The 19,585-nt window shown below is 35.8% G+C and overlaps 1 protein-coding gene across 8 annotated transcripts in view; it reads right to left on the bottom strand.

Moving 5' to 3' along the window:
- Nucleotides 1-19,585, bottom strand: part of BRAF (B-Raf proto-oncogene, serine/threonine kinase) — a 158,848-nt gene that overhangs the window by 88,701 nt on the left and 50,562 nt on the right. For all 8 annotated transcript variants that reach the window (XM_059933219.1, XM_059933212.1, XM_059933211.1 and 5 more), the window contains exon 2: nt 3,809-3,910. In XM_059933219.1, the coding sequence (XP_059789202.1) occupies nt 3,809-3,910 (102 nt within the window). The remainder of the gene's footprint in view (nt 1-3,808; nt 3,911-19,585) is intronic.

The following is a 19,585-nucleotide window of genomic DNA, read 5'->3' as shown; positions in this document are numbered from 1 at the left end:
AAATGTAAAGACTTGTAAGGAATTTGGGGGGGAAGGTTTTCCTCCTTGAAAGGGCTCAGTACACCAGAGAACATCTGTGATCTCTTCTTCCCGATTTGACGTGTTGTGTTAGAGTACAATTCTCAGATGTGCTGCAGTTATGACAGAAAAACCAAAAGGACTACAGCAATCTACCCCAGTGTCTGACAATCTTGAGCTGTAGAACAATCTTTGAATAATTTACCTCCATGTTTCTTGTTATGGGAGCGGAAATTAAAACCCCTACATGTTTGGACAAATTGGTATTTGTTATTTGCAGATTAAAAACATTTGTAATTTTTATAGATCTCCTAGACTTATTCTCTAATTTTTCTGATCTTTCCTTTAATATTTTCCATCTTTGTTTTTTTCTACTTTCTGGAAGATGTCCTTAACTTTATAGCATTTGTTTGTTTGTCTGTTTATATGCACATGCAGATACACACACATTATGTATTTAAATTTTCCGTTATGCCATTTTAATTTACTATTTTAGTTTCCAAGAGCTCTTTCTTATTCTCTATTACTTTTGCTTCTTTAGTACAACCATGAAATAAGAACAGATTACTATATTTTCTCTTATCTTTGATGTTAATTATAGTTATTTTCAAATTTTCTTCTGTTTTCTGCACTGTTTCTGAGTTCCTTTTGACCATTTCTGCCATTATCTTTCCTGCTAACAGCTTTCTTTAAATATCTGGTTATTCATTTATCATTTTTAAAAAATTTTTATTTATTTATTTATTTGATTTTTGGTTGTGTTGGGTCTTCTTGCTGCGCGCGGGCTTTCTCTAGTTGCGGCGAGCGGGGGCTACTCTTGGTTGCGGTGCGCAGGCTTCTCACTGAGGTGGCTTGTCTTATTGCAGAGCACGGGCTCTAGGCATGCAGGCTCAGTAGTTGTGGCTCACAGGCTCTAGAGCGCAGGCTCAGTTGTTGTGGCACACAGGCTTAGTTGCTCCATGGCATGTGGGATCTTCCTGGACCAGGGCTCGAACCTATGTGCCCTGCATTGGCAGGCGGATTCTTAACCACTGTGCCACCAGGGAAGTCCCTATCTGGTTATTCTTAACTGTCCATTCATATTTAAGAGTTAAGGACTCTTAAGATGTCAATACTACCCAAAGCAGTCTACAGATTCAATGTAATCCCTACCAAAATGGCAATGTGTTTGGAGAAATAGAAAAATCCATCCTGAAATTCATGAGGAAATTCAAGGGATCCCAAATAGCCAAAACAATTTTGAAAAAGAAGAACAAAGCTGGAGATTTGCATTTCCACAATGAGATACCACTTCACACTCATTAGGATGCCTATTATTAACACACACACACACACACACACACACACACACACACACACACACACACAGAAAATAAGTCTTGGCAAGAATATAAAGGATTGTTAGTGGGAATGCAAAATGTAGTTGCTTATGGAAAAGAGAATGGCAATTCCTTAAAAAATTAAATACAGAACTGTCTTATGATTCAGTAATTCCACTTCTGGGTATACACCCCCAAAAGAAGTAAAATCAGCATTATTCACAGTAACCAAAAGGTGGAAACAACCAACCAGTGAGGGTAGCCATCGACAGATAAATGGATAAATAAAATGTGATATATACATACAATGGAATATTATTCAGCCTTAAATTGGAAGAAAATTCTGACACATGCTTCAACATGGATGAAGCTTTAAGACATTATGCTAAATGAAATCAGCCAGTTACAGGAAATATGTTAGAATTCCACTTACGTGACGTTCTAGAGTAGTAAAATTCATAGAGACAGAAAGGAGAATGGTGGGTCTCAGTGGGTAATCAGTAGATTACCCACTTAAGGGCCTTCAAATAGCAATACCCACAAGTCTTCTCCCTGGGCCTGGTCAACTTTCCTCAGGGAAGAATACTGTCATCTGCAGCCAGGCTCCTCTTCACAGTATATCAAACGGTGGTTAAGTTCAATGTTTTATTATTTCTATGTTTATTTTCTGTGACCCACTCCCCTGATTAAAATACAAGCTATCTGAAGGCAGAGATTTGGCTGGGGGGTGGGGTGGGTGGGGTGGTTGTTTTTTGTTATATCCCCTGAGCTTAGACAAGTACAAATATTAGCAGGCACTCAAAAATTATCTGTTGAACAAATGAATCAAAGATTTACGGAGTACTTAATATGTGTCAGGAACTATGCTATCTCATAATTATAAACTCAATTTAATCTTTAAATTACCATATGTGTGATATAGTCCCATTTTACCAATGAGGTGAGGTATAAGGAGGTTAGGTAACCTGTCTGCATAAATTAAGGCAGAGCCAGAATTTAAACACAGGGTCTGTGTGACTCCATGGTTCATCTTAACCACTATATTATACTGCCTTCTACAGAGAAATTGTGTAATGTTAGTCCCTGAGAGTCAGAATCTACATGCTAATGATATAACCTACGAGGTATAGTCTGCTGTATACCGTCCTCGTTAGATGTAATTCAAATAGTAAAAAGCCTGAAGCGTATGTGTGTGGAGGGGTAGTAAATCCCTGCAACAGTGAGACATGGTGATCGATGCAAATGTATTACATCTGAGGATGGGGAAAGTTTCCTGACACAAAATGGTTGGCAGAAAAACTGCTGGTTAAGTTGTCTAATTCTGATTAACAAAGAATTACTATTTCACCAGGACTTTGCCTCCTTATGACTCCTTTGCTTGTTCTCCTCACACATACAAGTAAAACAGACAGCATGGGATATTAGAAAGTACACTAACTATATTCAGAGGTATGAATTCTAGTCCTAGCACCGATACTAACTGGCAGTGTGCTCTGTGATAAGCCATATGAAGAAGAGAACACTTTATTAGCAGTTACTTCCAAACTTCCAAGTTTATTTTAGAAATGCAAGCTTACTTTCTCTTGAAATACTGAAGATTTAACTTACCCTTTAAAAGTAATTAGATTACTAAATTAGAATTTTCGTTTAGGAGTCTGTCAATCCATGCCTAAAAATCTCTGGCATTTGAAGGCAAATGGTAACCTGATCATTAGTAATTTAGCGTTCTCTCCCAGCATGACTAGTGATTACAGTTGGAGCCAGCTTTTATAGAGACAGCCAGGATAGCGTAGCGGTGAGCAGTGTGGGCCGTGGAGCCTGACTGCCTAGATGCCGTAACAGCTTCCTAGCTGCGGAACCTGAGTGGCGTACACGGGAAACTAATGCCAAGAAAGCCTATCTGTGATTGTAACAGTAACTACTACCTCCTAGGATTAAGAACAATGAGTAATCAATAAATTTACAATGACGTTAAAGGCTTGATACAAAAGCCTGAAGGCACTATCAAACAGTAAGGCTGAGCAATTTTGAGCTATTTAAATACTGTAGACTTTACCCATAAGGAAGCAAAAACCTATTTTGTGGGGATTTGTTCTGGGAAAAAGATATTTCACAAAATTCTCCCCATTTTCTAATATGGTAACTAGTTTGCTGACCTCCAGAAAAGACTGTTTTCTCTCTCTGTTTTTTCACTAAGTTTTTGGTTTTTTTTAAACCAGGGTGATATTTTGAAGCTTATATACACCTTCTCCTTTAGTTTTGATATTTTCCAAATTAGAAAATACTACATATTTATTGTAACAAGTGAAACAAGATTAAAAAGTACAATAAAGACAAAGCTAATTCTCTCTTCCCATATCTACTTCTAATCCCACTCCCTAAAATAACCAATATTACCAGTACAAATGCTTTTTTATAAGTTCATTTTCTTCTTTTCAAAATTACTACATATATGATACTCAAAAGCTTACCTCCAGATATATTGATGGTGGATTATGCTCCCCACCAAATTTGTCCAGTAGGGCCTCTATATGCTCCTGTGTCAACTTAATCATTTGTTTGATATTCCACACCTAAAAAATATTTTGAAAGAATGTGAATACAAATCATTTAGAATATGAATTAGAAATATTTTAACATTTCTATTAAAATATTGCAGTAACTGCCAGTGTTCCTTGAAATTTAAAGCTTAGAGACCTTAGAGATCATTTAGTATAGTGGGTTTTCCCTTTTATTATTAAACTTCTTTAAATTTTTTCCTACACTAGTAACACAATATATTCTCAACTATAAAAGATTTAAGTAATACATGAGTATTCAGGAACAAGCAATGAAACTCTCTTTTCACTTTCCCCACATTGCTGGGCCCCCTGCCTAAAAGGTAAGTGCTGTTTACAGTTTGATATACATTCTTCCATGTCTCCTTTTCACTCAAGTAAAAAACATAAATATATACATATATAAAATATACAACTATATATAATATAAATATTACATATTAAAATATTTTTAACACTTGCTTTTTTCACCAAACAACATGCCTCAGAATTCTTTCCATGTTAATACACATGTATTTTACTCCGTTTAAAGGGTTGTATAAGCATCCTTTTAAATGGCTGAAGTAAGTATAGATACATAACATTCATTTCAAAATATTGTTAGGACACTGCTTATTTCAACAGTCTTCAAACTTCAACGGTAACCTAAGGTTAGGTCGACATGGATCATTTTAGGAGAATCAATTTCCAGATCCTCAATGTCTATCTGTACTCTTCCTAATTGATCTGCTTTAGAACTAGTTCTCCTTTCTTCCTCTCCTTTTAAAATTACCACTTTGTAATTCTCCACTTTGTAAGAGAAAGGCAAAGTTCTTATCCATCTCAAATCCTACAAAGGTGCACTGTTCTGAGCTGTATAAACTTCAAAGCACCTAACAAACAAAAGAAGAAGGAAAATCCCTTGGAAAAAAAGGGGGAAAATTAAGAGCAAGACCTTATTTTATTAATGAAACACATTCTTGGGAAGGCTCCAAGCCTCATCCATTTATCCAGCCAGCCAGCTGAGAATTCAGAAGTCTCAGCCAGCTGAGAATTCAGAAGTCTAGAATTCAGAAATCATAATACAGGCACATATTACATGTTTATTTTAAGATAAATAAGAAGTCAGATTTTTTTTCCTTAATGATAAATGAGTTCAATTTATCTGAGTGGTGTGAGAATCTGCTTTGCAAATTACCATACGGTATATGATGGATACTCTCTATAAACTGAATGATTTGAATCTGCAATTTTAAGGTGTAACCAAAATGTATTTAACATATACTAGAAATCATGGCCTTTTAAACTATTAAAGTTATAATGAAAAAACGTGAGACAATTTTCTAAAAAATTTTTATTCATTTATTTATTTATTTTTTGGCTGCATTGGGTATTTGTTGCTGCACGCGGGCTTTCTCTAGTTGTGGTGAGCGGGGGCTACTCTTCATTGCGGTGCATGGACTTCTCATTGCGGTGGCTTCTCTTGCTGCGGAGCATGGGCTCTGGTGCGTGGGCTTCAGTAGTTGTGGCACATGGACTCAGTAGTTGTGGCTCGTGGGCTCTAGAGCACAGGCTCAGTAGTTGTGGTGCACGGGCTTAGTTGCTCCATGGTATGTGGGATCTTCCCGGACCAGGGCTCAAACCCGTGTCCCCTGCATTGGCAGGCGGATTCTTAACCACTGAGCCAACAGGGAAGTCCCAAAATTGTGAGACAATTTAAAAATGTACAAGGGAGAATAAGTGAGCAAAGGGTTTCAGGACCCTTGGTTTATTTAATAATTCCTTACTAGAGGACACTTAGATTATTTCATTTTTCTCAACTTCAAACAATTCAGTGAATAGCTCTGAAATGCCTTTCTGGGCAAAGGTACAAGTTTTCCTTTTAGATACTAAGGCAAAGGATTCCTGGATTGAAGGATATGCACATCTAAAAAGTTAATATGCCAAATGATCTTCCAAAGGGAAAAAGGTACCAAGATACCCTCCTACTAGGGTATCAGTCCACCCTTTTCCCCACAATCCCACCAACACTGGATATTTTCAAACTTTTAAACTTTTCCTGATCTTCAGGGGAAAGATGATCTTGTTGTTCCAATTTGTATTTCCTAGGAAGTTGAGCATTTTTCATGTTTACTGACCGTTTTAATTTCTTTATGGAAAATTCCCTATCTGTATTCTTTCTCCCCATCTATTTTTTTCTTGTTCATTTATAGATACTCTTTATTCTGGATATTCTGGGTATTAATCCTTATTCTCCTACAAACGTTTCAGTCTTTCCTTTTTACTTTATGTCTCTGTAGTCATAGAAAGTCTTGCTACTCAAAGCATGGTCCATAGACTACCAGCAGCATAATCTTCTGGAAGTCTGTTAGAGTAGCAGAATGTCAGGCCCCATTTCAGACCCACCGAACTTTAACAAAGTGATCCTTATTAAAGTTTGAGAAGAAATGACAGAAGTTTCTAATTTTTTCTATAGTCAGATATTACAATATTTTCCTTTATGACTCCTTCGCTAATTTCTCATATCCCCAACAAGTATTAGATATCTTCTTTTCTCTAGCTACACTTACTCCCCAAGTGATCTTACCTAATCTTGTGGCTTTATATGCCAAATATGAATTGATGAAACCCAAATTTTTAAACCCAGCTCTATCCTCTCAACTCCAGACTCTTTTTGTCCAACTGCTTACTGAATATCTCTACTAAGATAACTAATAAGCATCTCAAACTTAACATGTTCAAAAGTTAACTTTTGACCTGTCCCCCAGAGCCCCTTCAAAACTTGTTTTTCTTACAGTCTCTTCATCTCAGAAAATGACAAACTCCCTCTATGATGAGTTCATTGACCACCCAGGCAGAACTGCTTTATAGTCAAAAGTTGATATCCTAAAATTGCTTATGTTTTTCATGTCTATTAGCTACTTTGAGATCAGAAACATGTTTTATTCATCTTTTATTCCCCCATCACTTATCTTGGTGTGTCTTTGTCATGACACGCATTCAATTAGTGCTGGAGATAAGATTTAAGCTGTCTTCAGAATAGGATAAGAGAGAAAAATTAATCCTAGTTCAGCGATTCTTTCCAGTCCAGGAAATTAAGTACAGTCCTCTTTTTTTTTTTTTTAAAGCTCCACAGATAAAACTCATGTGCAGTTAGGGTAAAGAACCATTCCCCCAAAGAATGGGAGAAAGGGAAAAGAAAAAAAAATTAGAGAGGGCAAAGAGCATGGGGGAAATGAGGAGACTGAGCTGATTAGAACTGATTAGAATTAAATTTTCTTGCTGGAGGTAGAAAATGCAGGGCCTGACCACAAATGCCTGAAAGGCAGGTTTCTTAACTTCCAAACAAAAGCAACTTTATATCCAAAGAATGAAGAAAAATCACAAAGAATCCTAGTTGTAATTAGAAAAGATGAGTCTGGGAGAGGAAATTCTTTCAGATTTTCCCCAAAGAATAAGAAAAAAAACTTTGATGATATTTATACTTTGATGATACATTAAAAAGTAGAATAAGATACTGTAAAGTTAACAGTAGACACAGAGCTTTGGCCTTAAAATATCTTCTTGGAAAAACAAGAAAAACTGTTACAACAACCTAAAAGGGAAATGAAAGAATTAAAAACAAAAAACTTCAAGAAAGGTACTAGAAGATTTCCTATCCTTTTTTGATCTCTTCAGTAGAACACAGCAATTAAAACCAGGCAATACTAGTAAACAGCTTATCATTTCTAGCAACTTTAAAAATGGCAAAATTCACTCTCCAAAAAAGGACTGAATTTTTTTTTAAAAGCCAAGTTAAAATATAATGCAGACAAGCTGCTATGGGAGGAATTGAAGGGTAGCAAAGGCAGAAAAAACTACAGCCACTGACTCCCCTCCTCCCAATAAGAAGGTATCAGATCCAAATTATTGGTTTCTATCAAACCTTTAAGGAAATATACTATCAATTATTAATAGGTGATAGTATATGTAAAAAAGAAAATCTTCCAAATTCAGTTTATGAAGCTAGCAAAATCTAGATGTCAAACCTTGACAAAGATAAGACAAAAAAATAAAGCCACAAAATAATCCAACCTGTGAGGAAAGACAAACTCTTAAACATAATTCAGTACTATATATGTATTTTTTAATGTGGGGATAGTCATTCATTAGGAATCCAGTAATATAATACTTTAGGTCAAAGGAGAAAATTACAGGACTAGTCTAATAGATGCCAAAAAACAAATGATTATTACCAAAGATAATAAATAATAAATAATAATAAAGAAGAGACTTTGTCCTAAAATTCCAAGAAAATTTTTAAAAGAATCATGGTACTGAAAGCAAGAAAACTAGCACACCTGTCATTCACCAGAAAAAATTCTGAGTAATTCCTCTAAAATAATACAGATATAATCAAGCTTCACCAAAAAAATCAAAGCTAATACACTGTGGACCAAAATATAAGAGCAAGTTCCTACTGAAATAACTCTGGAAGATCTCAAAGCTTAAAGACAACACATACATATAAAAAGGAAGCATGAAGAAACTACAAAGACTGAATTTTGAATCATATAGTCATTAAAAAAAATCTCAGTATAAGTAAATAGATTAGAGTTGAAAAGAGAATTAAAGAACTAGAAGATGATTCAGAGAAAATTAGCCAAAAGGCAGAGAAAAATGAAAGGAAAACATGAAAGACATAAAGAACAGAATTAGTAAATGCAGAGGTAAACAGAAAATGGGAGAGATATTTGAAATGAAGATGGCTGTAATTTTCCAAAACAGTTGGAAATCAAAAATACTCAAGAGTAGCAAAATGAGTCCTGGCCATGACAGATAAAACTAAATCCACAACCATCCAGGTTGAAGTGAAAATGCATAAAAGTTCTTAAAGTCAACCAGAAAGAAAAGAAAGATAAATTAGACTGATGTCATACTCCTAAGAACAGTAAAAGAAGCCAGAGGATAATGAATTGACTTCAAGGTGCTAAAAGAAAATAGCTAACAACCTAGAAGAAGGAAACTGAACCCAGAATAATATAAAAGAACAGTATGGCAGGCTAATTAACATCCCCCAAGATGTATACATCCTGAAACCCAGAACCTATAAATGGTACCTTATATGACAAAAAGAACTGTGCAGATGTAATTAAGTATCTTGAGTTAGGGAGATTATCCTGGATTATCTGGGTGGGCCCTAAGTGTAATCACATCCTTATAAAATGGAACTGGAGAGAGATTTTACTACAGAGCATTAGGCAATAGAAGACCTACCAGAGAGATTTGAAGATGCTACACTGCTGGCCTTGAAGTTGGAAGAAGGGGCCATGAGTCAAGGAATGCAACGCTAGAAGCTGGAAAAGGCAAGGAAATTGCTCTGGAGAGAGCACAGCCTTTCTGACACCTTAGTTTTGGCCTAGTGAAACCTATTTCAGACTTGCTAAGAGGATAAATTTGTACTGTTGTAACCCAAGTTTGTGGCAATTTGCTATTGCAGCCATAGGAAACTAATACAAATGGGGAATCTAGAAACTATAAACATGACAGTACATATAAATAAGCATAGACTATATAAAATAACAACTAAAACAATGACTACAACTAATGGGAGAAATGACCAGCACTAAAGCATTTTAAGGTCCATCTATTATTCAAGAAGAGTTCTGGAACATCTTGTTGTGTTGGACAGATGCGAAAACAACACAGGAGCTAGTCTGAAGGGACTCCTACTGGTCGGGAGGTTTTCAGCAAAAAGAGTAAAGACTACAATTAACTATAACAGACTGCATACATTTAAAAAATAAAAATTCACTAGCCCATAAAAATAGTGTTTGATGGGAGACTTTAGGTAACTGTGACATCTTTAGAAAATTAAATATTAATGGAAAAGAATTATGCATTTATCCTGCCTTTTGGGGAAAAATCATAGTTATTCTCATTTGATATAAGAGGCTCTTCTTTTTTTTTTCATAAGTAAATAGCACGTATGCGTGGGTTTTTTAAATTAATTAATTAACTGACTGATTTTTGGCTGTGTTGGGTCTTCGTTGCCGTGAGCGGGCTTTTCTCTAGTTGCAGCAAGTGGGGGCTATTCTTTGTTGTGGTGCACGGGCTTCTCATTGCAGTGGCTTCTCTTGTTGCGGAGCATGGGCTCTAGACATGTGGGCTTCAGTGGTTGTGGCATGCGGCTCAGTAGTTGTGGCTCGCGGGCTCTAGAGCACAGGCTCAGTAGTTGTGGTGCACGGGCTTAGCTGCTCCGCGGCATGTAGGATCTTCCCGGACCAGGGCTCGAACTTGTGTCCCCTGCATTGGCAGGCGGATTCTTAACCACTGCGCCACCAGGGAAGTCCCAAGAAGCTCCTCTTTACAAAAGAATGCCAGCTAATATAAAATAATTGATTCAGGAAAGGACAGGATGCTAAAACCATTAGGTGAAAAGTTGATGAACAGGATACTAGCATAGTGCCAAAGTATTTTCCCCCAGATTAAAGACAAAGGGAAACATACACCTTTACAAGGAGAGATGTGGCTTAGAATCATTAACAGTGTGACAACTTGACACGTGCCTCTTAATGTGATGCAACATAAACAACACATTATTTATCACCCACGAAGTATACGTGCAAAACATTTAAATAGAATCTAAACCTTTATACTTAGCTTCTAGTTTAGAAGAAATATAAGGAATAAAGAAAAATATGCTAAAAGAACCACAATGAAATAATCAAATATGGAATATGTGACATTCTATAAGATATTTACCTTCCTTTGAAAATCAAAGCTATGAAATCAGACAAACCCAAACATGTCATTCCATGACAACTGTCCTGGTTTCTTTAATAAATTATGTCATGGGAAACAAAATGGTGGGTGGTCACTTCAGACTAAAAGACAACTACTACTAAAAGACAGCAACTGATTTAATGCATGCACAAAGAGAAGATCTTAGTTCAGGGATGGAGAACAGCTATAAATGATATTCTTGGGGTAACTGTGCAAATTTGAACATGTACTAGATATAAGATTACGAAACTGTCAATCTTCTTAGACATAATGATATTGTGACCAGGTAAAATAATTTCTTTTTTTTCCTTAGGAGCTATAAATTGAGCAAAATGTTAACATACTGTTGAATCTAGGTAGTGTAAATAGTATTTATATAAGTGTTCATGGTACTATTATTTCAACTTTTCTGTAGGTTTGAGTTCTTACCCAAACTTTTAATTTCTTTTACCTTTAATGTTAAGTAATGGTCCTCCTTCTCCCCAACAATGCTTTTTATCTTGTTAAAGTCTGATATTAACCTACCTACACCAGCATTTTACCACTACTTGTCTGGTACTGTCCTTTCTCACCCTTTGACTTTCAACCATTGTGTGTCTCCTATAAATGAATTATAGATAGATTTTCTTTTTGTTAGCTTGTTTTGTTTTAAACACATCTGTGTTTTAACCAGAGAATTTAGTTCATTTATATTTTTGTAGCTGATTTATTTCTATCATCTTATTATGTGCTTTCTGCTTATGCCACTTTTTCTTGCTTTTCTGACTTCTATGAAATTGATCAAGTTTTGTTACTCTTCCTTTTACTTCTATATATCAGCCACAAAGCAAGTTTCATAAATACAAAAATTGCTATCACACAAACCATATTCGTTTACCATGATGCAACTAAACTAGAAATGAGTAACAAAATGTGAATATATTTTTGAAAAAGTCAACATTTATTTTAAAAATCTTCAAATGTTAGAAATAGGGATCTTTTAATAAAGTATATGAAACCTGCAGCAAAATACCACAGTGAAAGGTGAGGAATAAGATAAGGGTGCCTGTTATCATGGCTGTGATATACAAGACGTTACAGTTAATGGCATGGAGATAAGATACAAAAAGAGACTTCAGAATTGGACTGGTAGAGATAAGAATTTATTTGTAGAAAACACGCTATCTATAGAAAAACCCAAGAGACTCCATAAACCGTTAGGGCTCATAACTATTAACTATAAAGACTAATGTAAGAGTTCAGCAAGACTGGGACTGGCGGATGTAAGATCAAGGATACAAATATTACATAGTGTTCCAATGCATCAGCCAGAGCCAATTAAAAAAAGATGCCGTTCACAACAGCAACAAAAACTGTAAAGAATTCAGGAATACATCTAACAAAAGACTGCAAGATCTTTGTGGTGTAAACAACAAAATAATATACAAGTGCATAAAAGAATATTGATAAGAGACAAACTCAGATGACTCTGGAGGCTAATTGCCTCCCCTCTTATTATAGCACATCAAGAAGCTGACTCAAAAGCCTGAGTTTACTCAATGCAAGAAGAGGCTGAGGACAGCTACAGAGCTCAGGATACTTTCCCTTTCTAATAAGGCCATTTCATCCACATCAAAGCTCCAATTATTACCTAGGAGCTCTTTCCATGGTAAATTAATTCTAGTTATGTCTACCCTAAGAACACAAATATGTGGAAATAAAAGAGCTCAGGGGATTGTGTGTATTCTGGTACTTACTTTTCTCCACTAAACTTTATTTCACATTTACACTATATGATATGTGTGTGTGTGTGCCCCCTCTCCATTTGACAAATACGTAAATTGTGTGTGTGTGTGTGTGTATGTGTGGACTCAATGCCATAACAATCTCAATTTTCCCCAAATTCATTCAGTGCAGTACAATAAAGAAATTCCCAAGAGATTTTTTTCCCATGGAATTTGACAAACTCTAAAATTCTTATGGAAGCACTGTAAAATGATAGCCTTTTAATAATAAGGAAAGTAAGAAAGGTGTTACCAGACAGCAAGATTTATAAAGCAATAGTATGGTAGGAATAGAAAAACAGAGTAAATGGACTGAATAAAGGACTCAGAAACACAGGGATTTTTTTTTTTAACATGGTTTTTTTTTAAAATTGAAGTACCGTTGATTTACACTGTTTCAGGTATATAGCAAAGTGATTCAGTTTTATACACACACACACACACATTCTTTTTCAGATTCTTTTCCATTATAGGTGATTACAAGATATTGAATATAGTTCCCTCTGCTATACATTAAGTCCTTGTTGTTTATCTATTTTATATATAGCAGTGTTTATCTGTTAATCTCAAATTCCTAATTTATCCCTTCCCTCTGGTAACTCTAAGTTTGTTTTCTATGTCTGTGAGTCTATTTCTGTTTTTTAAATAAGTTCATTTGTATCATTTTTTTTTAGATTCCACATATAAGTGATATCATATGATATTTGTCTTTGTCTGACTTACTTCACTTAGTATGATAATCTCTAGGTCCATCCATGTTGATGCAAATGGCATTATTTCATTCTTTTTTATGGCTGAGTAGGCACAGGTATTTATATACATGGCATATGGTTTGTGTTGGCATTATAATTTAGTGGGGAACAAAATTGAGTGTATAATAAATAATGCTGGGGTAACTGGTTATCTCTTTAGAAAAGGTCAAATAATCCAAAAGAAAACAGAGCAAAGGGTTTATGAATAAGAGTTCACTGAAGAGAATTCAGAATATCCAATAAATACCTGATAAAATAAATGACCTCATTAGTAATCAAAGAAATGAAAATTAAAATGAGAAACCATTTCACACCCATGGGACTGGCAAAAAATTCAGCACCAACCATGTACAGCAATAGATAATCTTCTATTCTACAGGCAGGTATAATGTAAATGTCTGAGAATAAACTGGCAATATCTAGTAAAGTTGAAGATGGGCATTAAGCTATCATCTAGCTATTACATATTAACATAGGCACAAGACATATTCATTGCAATAATGTTTATAATAGCAAAATATTGGAACCAAGTCAAATATTCCCTAAGAGAAAAAAGGGCAAACTCCAATATATTTGTGAAATGGAATACTAGATAGAAGTCAAAATGAAGAACTAAAGCTAAATATATCAACATGAACACATCTCAAAAACACAATACTGAGTGAAAAAAGCAAATTCCAGGGTATGTACAGCTTTAAACATGGAACCGACATTATTTATGGATATATACCCACAGCAAAAATATAGAAACATGCATGGGTACGATAAACACTAAATTCAGGATAATGGTTACCTCTGAAAAGAGAGAGGGCAGGGAATAGATTCAAAGGTAATCTTTGATTATCTATATGATCTCTTTGATTATTTTTTCTATAATTTTCTTATATATTTAAAAAATCTGAAGGAAATATGAAAAAAGACATGATTCAACACAGCTGGGTAATGGATACATGGATGGTCATATTATTCTCTACAATTTTCTATATGCTTGAAAAGGGAAGGAAGGAAGGAAGGAAAGAAGGAAGGAAAGAAATAAACTGACCTGGTGAGTTGGTTAGCGCCTTCCACACTAAACTTGTCCTTACTTTTGTAACTGGGGCAGCCCTAAACCTGCCTACTCCAATCCCTGTGCCCTAAAAGAAACAAACCAATGAACACAAAAGACTTATGGAAAACCCACGATCAGACTTCCCATTTAGAAAAGAAGTCTAGATCTGTATAATTACAAAGTTCTCTACTGTAATTAACTCAGTCTTTTATTCATAAGTATGAATAGACAGTCAAGATTCACAAGAGGGCTTCCTTGGTGGCGCAGTGGTTGAGAATCTGCCTGCCAATGCAGGGGACACGGGTTCGAGCCCTGGTCTGGGAAGATCCCACATGCCGCGGAGCAGCTGGGCCCGTGAGCCACAATTACTGAGCCTGCGCGTCTGGAGCCTGTGCTCCGCAACAAGAGAGGCCGCGATAGTGAGAGGCCCGCGCACCGCGATGAAGAGTGGCCCCCCGCTTGTCACAACTAGAGAAAGCCCTCGCACAGAAACGAAGACCCAACAGAGCCATAAATAAATAATTAAAAAAAAAAAAAAGATTCACAAGACATGTACAGCATGGTGACTATAGTTAATAATACTGTACTGTATATTTGAAAGTTGCTAAGAGAGTAGATCTTAAAAGTTCTCATCCTAAGGGGTAAAAAAAATTCTTTGTGTGGCAATGGATGTTAACTAACTTATTGTGGTGATCATTTCTCAACATACACAAATATCAAATCATTATGTTGTATACCTGAAACTAATATAATGTTATATGTCAATTATATCTCAATTAAAAAAAAAAGAAGACACTGAAAATCCAACAGGAAGAAAGAGAAAGATCATGATGAACAAACAGAATGACTGGGTAAGGAGAAAATGGAAATATTATTATTGGGAAAAAAATTTAGAAGGGGTAAATAACAGAATGAGCATTGGTAAAGACCATGGCAGTGATTTGCAATATAAAGTTAAAGAAACTTCCCAGAAAGTAAAGCAAAGCAAAACAAAGGAAAAAACAGAGGTGCATAACACAAGTATATAGTTGGGATATTAAGAACATATCTGGGAAGTTCAAAATTCATTTAATAAAAACTCTAAATGATGAAAACAGAAGAAATAAAAATTTTAAAATATTTTGACCTAAGGAAAAACATCAGTATTCTGACTGAAAATGCTCAGTGAGGGCTAAAATAGATGAGTAAAAAAAACATGTCTGAATAAATCCTAGTTTCCATGAATAAACTTCAGAAACTCAAAGCTGAGAAGAAAACCCTAAATGTTTCCTACTGAATAACTAGAATTGATATCAGACTTTTCATCAGCAACATGAAAAGAGAATGGAAACAGAAAATGGATTAACTTATTGCCTAAGGCTGGGGGGTTAGTGGGAATGGGGAATGAATGCTATCTGGGGGATTCTCTTTGGGGTGGTAAAAATGTTCTACAATGGATTGTGATAACGATTGCACAACTCTGGGAATATATTAAAAACTACTGAAGTGTACTCTTTAAATGGGTGCATTCTATGATACGTGAATTATATCTCAATAAAGCTTTGAACAGAAAAGACAATGGAGTAATGTTTTCATTGCCCTGAATAAAAATGATTTGAACCTAGAATTTTACCCTCCAGGAAACTACCAATCAAGCATGAGGGTAAATGAAACTTTTTGGTCACATAAGGTCTCAAAAATTTACCTCAACAGGACTTATAGTTCTGAAAACACTCCTACCTTTTGACTTAGCAGTTCCACTTCTAGGAATTTTACCAGTCTCCCACAAAACTAGAAAACATAGTAGGTCTATTTATAAAGATAAATGATTCACCAGGTGAAAAAACATCAACTGATTTTTAAAAATTTGGCACTATCTTTACATACAACAAAACAAACACAAAACAAAAACCTAAGTTGCTCCCCCACCAAAAAAAAAAGATATTCCATAAAAAGTCATGTTTCAAAGTAGAGAGTTAAAGATAGCAAGAATGATAACAAAAAGCGGTCAGAACAATTAGGCAAAGGGCCAGGTTATGAAGCATCCTGAAAGCCATGGTGAGTAGCTTTGATTTTATTCTAAGATATGAGAATTCAAAGTTTCAAAAGTGGAGGAGTGTGTGTGTGTGTGTGTGTGTGTGTGTGTGTGATACAACCTGATTGATATTTTATTATTATTGACAATTATTATCCCATTTTATAGATGAGAATATTGTGGCACAGAGGTGTTAAGTATTTTGCTCAAAGCCACAAAGCTGGTAAACAATGAAGTCAGAATTTAATTCTAGACAATGTAAATCCAAAGCAGTATATATTATAGTGCCTCAAATATCACTTTAGTGGAGAAGAGATTATAGGAAGGGCAAGAATGGATGCAGAGAAGACCAGTGAGACTACGGTTGTAGGCTAAGCAAGAGACGATTGCTTGGACTAAAGTGGAAGCAGTGCAGATGGAGAAAAACTGGTGAATCTGGTATATATTTTAGAGGTAGGAAAATGAAACTCACTAATAAACTAGACATGGGAGAAGGGTGAGAGAGAGAAATAAGAATCAAGGCTCACCCCAAGATTTTGACTAAGTAACAGGGTGGACGGTGATGCCATTTACTGAAGTGGGGAATCTCGAGGAGAAGAAATCAAGTATTATATCACCCACAAGAGAGGATAATTAAATGATCAAGGAGGCAGCTAGCTATGCATTTTAGCACTCAGGAAGAAATATGAGGCAGGAGATACATTTGGGTGTCACAGTACTTTAATAAGCAAATTTCCAAGGGAGTGTAGGCAAAGAAGACTCAACCTTAGAGCCCAACAATATTTAGAGGATTGGTAAAGAATAGAGTCCACAAAAATGGTTGAGAAGAAACAGACACTGAGGTAGGAGAAAAACTATTCAATGAAGATAATTTATTGGATAAGAATAGGAACAAGAAATAGTGGATAGAAGACACTAGGACGGATGAAATCTATATAACTGTACATCTTTGATCATCATATTTACATATATTTGCATATGTATCAGGGCTGGCAGATAACAGAGTATGTTTGTAGGCTGAAGGGAAAATCCAATAGAGAGAAATTCATGATGTGGAAAAGAGAAGCTAACTGCAGGAAGGAAGCCCTAGAGACAGTAAGAAGAGATGGAACCCGAGTCACAAGAAGAGGAATTAGACTAGACTGTCATGGAAGGTCTCTGATAACAAGAGAAAGGAAGACTGAGAACATGGAAGACCAATGCAGATAGGTCTGCAGATATGGTGATGCGAAGATGATGACAGCTGCATCCAATTTCTCAATAAAGTTTGAGGTGAAGTCCACAGATGAGAATGGGGGCTGTGAGAGGTTTGCCATGAGTGAAAATGCAGCCTTAATAGGGAAAGTGAAGAAGGAGCAGCACTGCCAGACACTGCTGAAGCCCTGCTGAGGTTCATGGCATAAACTTAGAGCAGGACATTCAACTGCCTGAGTGCAGGCAGAGAGACGCTGGGCAGCTGGTATCAATATTTATTCCGCCCATAAAAGGGGAGGCGGACTAGAGAGTCAAGGATATTATTCTTTTTTTAAATTAATTTTTATTGGGCTATAGTTGCTTTACATTGTTGTGTTAGTTTCTACTGTACAGCGAAATGAATCAGCTATACATATACATACATCCCCTTTTTTGGATTTCCTTCCCATTTAGGTCACCACAGTGCATTATGCAGAGTTCCCCGTGCTATACAGTAAGTTCTCATTACTTATCTATTTTATACATAGTATCAATAGTGTATATGTGTCAATCCCAATCTCCCAATTCCTCCCACCCCCTCCCCAAGGATATTATTAATTGTTATAGTCATTCCTTACTAATATCTTAGTCCTGAAGTCTGTGAGTTGTGAAGAAACAGTTTTACTTGAGAAGGCTGAAGAACGGCTATAATCAAGGGCCAGACAGGTGTCTGGAACCTTTCAGGTTAAGAAAGAGGCTGAGGATTTAAGAGTTTGTTGATCATAGTTCCACAATTACTTTGGCCAGTAGACAGTAATAAATAAAAATAGGAAAGTGGTATTCAAGAAATCAATAACAGAATATATCCTGACTTTGAGTTAAACTTGGAAATTAATCTAAAATTATCTGAAATGGAATAAGAGGATCAAAATATTTCTTTTGGTTGATTAAGAGCAAGTAAATCCTAACGTTTCAAGGATCCCAACAAAACACAAAAGAAAACAGCACCATAAATGAACCATTTTAAACTGTCCATAAAATTGTCCACTAAATTTACATAACTAAAAAATTCAACAGCTACTCACCACTACTATTCAAAAGGGTCTTCAGTAAACAGGTCAAATTTTTGCCACATACATATAACTGAATTAAACAGAACTGTATTTGGAGTAGGAATAAAATTGGATGAAAATGCAGATTTATATCATGTGAAACAGATGCAGTACAGATTCAGGACTTTCAGGTGCAAATATTTTTACACATCTTAACAACATTATCATGTTTCCTGCTATTAATTTTGGTATAACCCCCAGGTCATAATTTTCTTCCATTGTAACCTCCTATCCCAAGTCACTCTCTGTTTTCCAAAACCATGGGAAACACTTTTGAGCACCACATCCTACAATTCTAAAATCACTGTCACAAAGATTTGTGGAAAAGCACTGTCACAAGTAAATAACTGGGGCCATAATGGCCTATTAGGGCTGTAAGTTCAGTAAAGTTGAGATCTGTAACACATCGATCACTGTTTTATTCCTAGCACTTAAGTATACTGGCAAGAAGCAGGTATTTTATAGGTGCTGGCTGCACGAAAATATAAAAACTCTATACTCTGGGTAAGCTCAGAGCAGACTTATTAAATCATATTCAAGAGGGTTCAACTGAGGTCACAGAAGTAGGAGCCACCTTAGTCAAGATATTTTCTTTCTTTTTCAGCTGGGGTTCCATGAGAGAATTAAGTTCTCATGCCCCAAGGCATCCAGGGTAAGTAATGAACTACCCTGTCTCCGATATATCTAGAATAGTACTTAGAAGACGCCCAAGTGAGACAAGAGTTAAAACGAATGCTCACTAGTTTTAGGCATTTTTTTTGTAAACCCTGGAACAACACATAATATTTTGTGAAGAGCACTTCGTGGTATGTGAATGTTTTAAGAATACAATGTAACCATACACACACTGGAAAAATATCACCTGGCTATTATTTCTGCTGTGCTTTCCACTTCCAAAAAAATATACTGCCAGTTTTCAAAGACCTCACAAATTCTCCATCAATGTAAGATCTCTCCAGCTTCCAGTTCCATTTTCCCTGTGCCATGTACATAACAAGTGGGTGACAGGAATATTATGCAGTAATTGTTGAACAAGGCACTGTTTACACACTTTATATTAAATTGTTCAACTCCTCCCAACGCC

This window comes from Balaenoptera ricei, chromosome 9 (genome assembly GCF_028023285.1).
Source record: "Balaenoptera ricei isolate mBalRic1 chromosome 9, mBalRic1.hap2, whole genome shotgun sequence".
NCBI lineage: Eukaryota > Metazoa > Chordata > Mammalia > Artiodactyla > Balaenopteridae > Balaenoptera > Balaenoptera ricei.
This window is presented reverse-complemented; position numbering and strand designations above follow the sequence as displayed.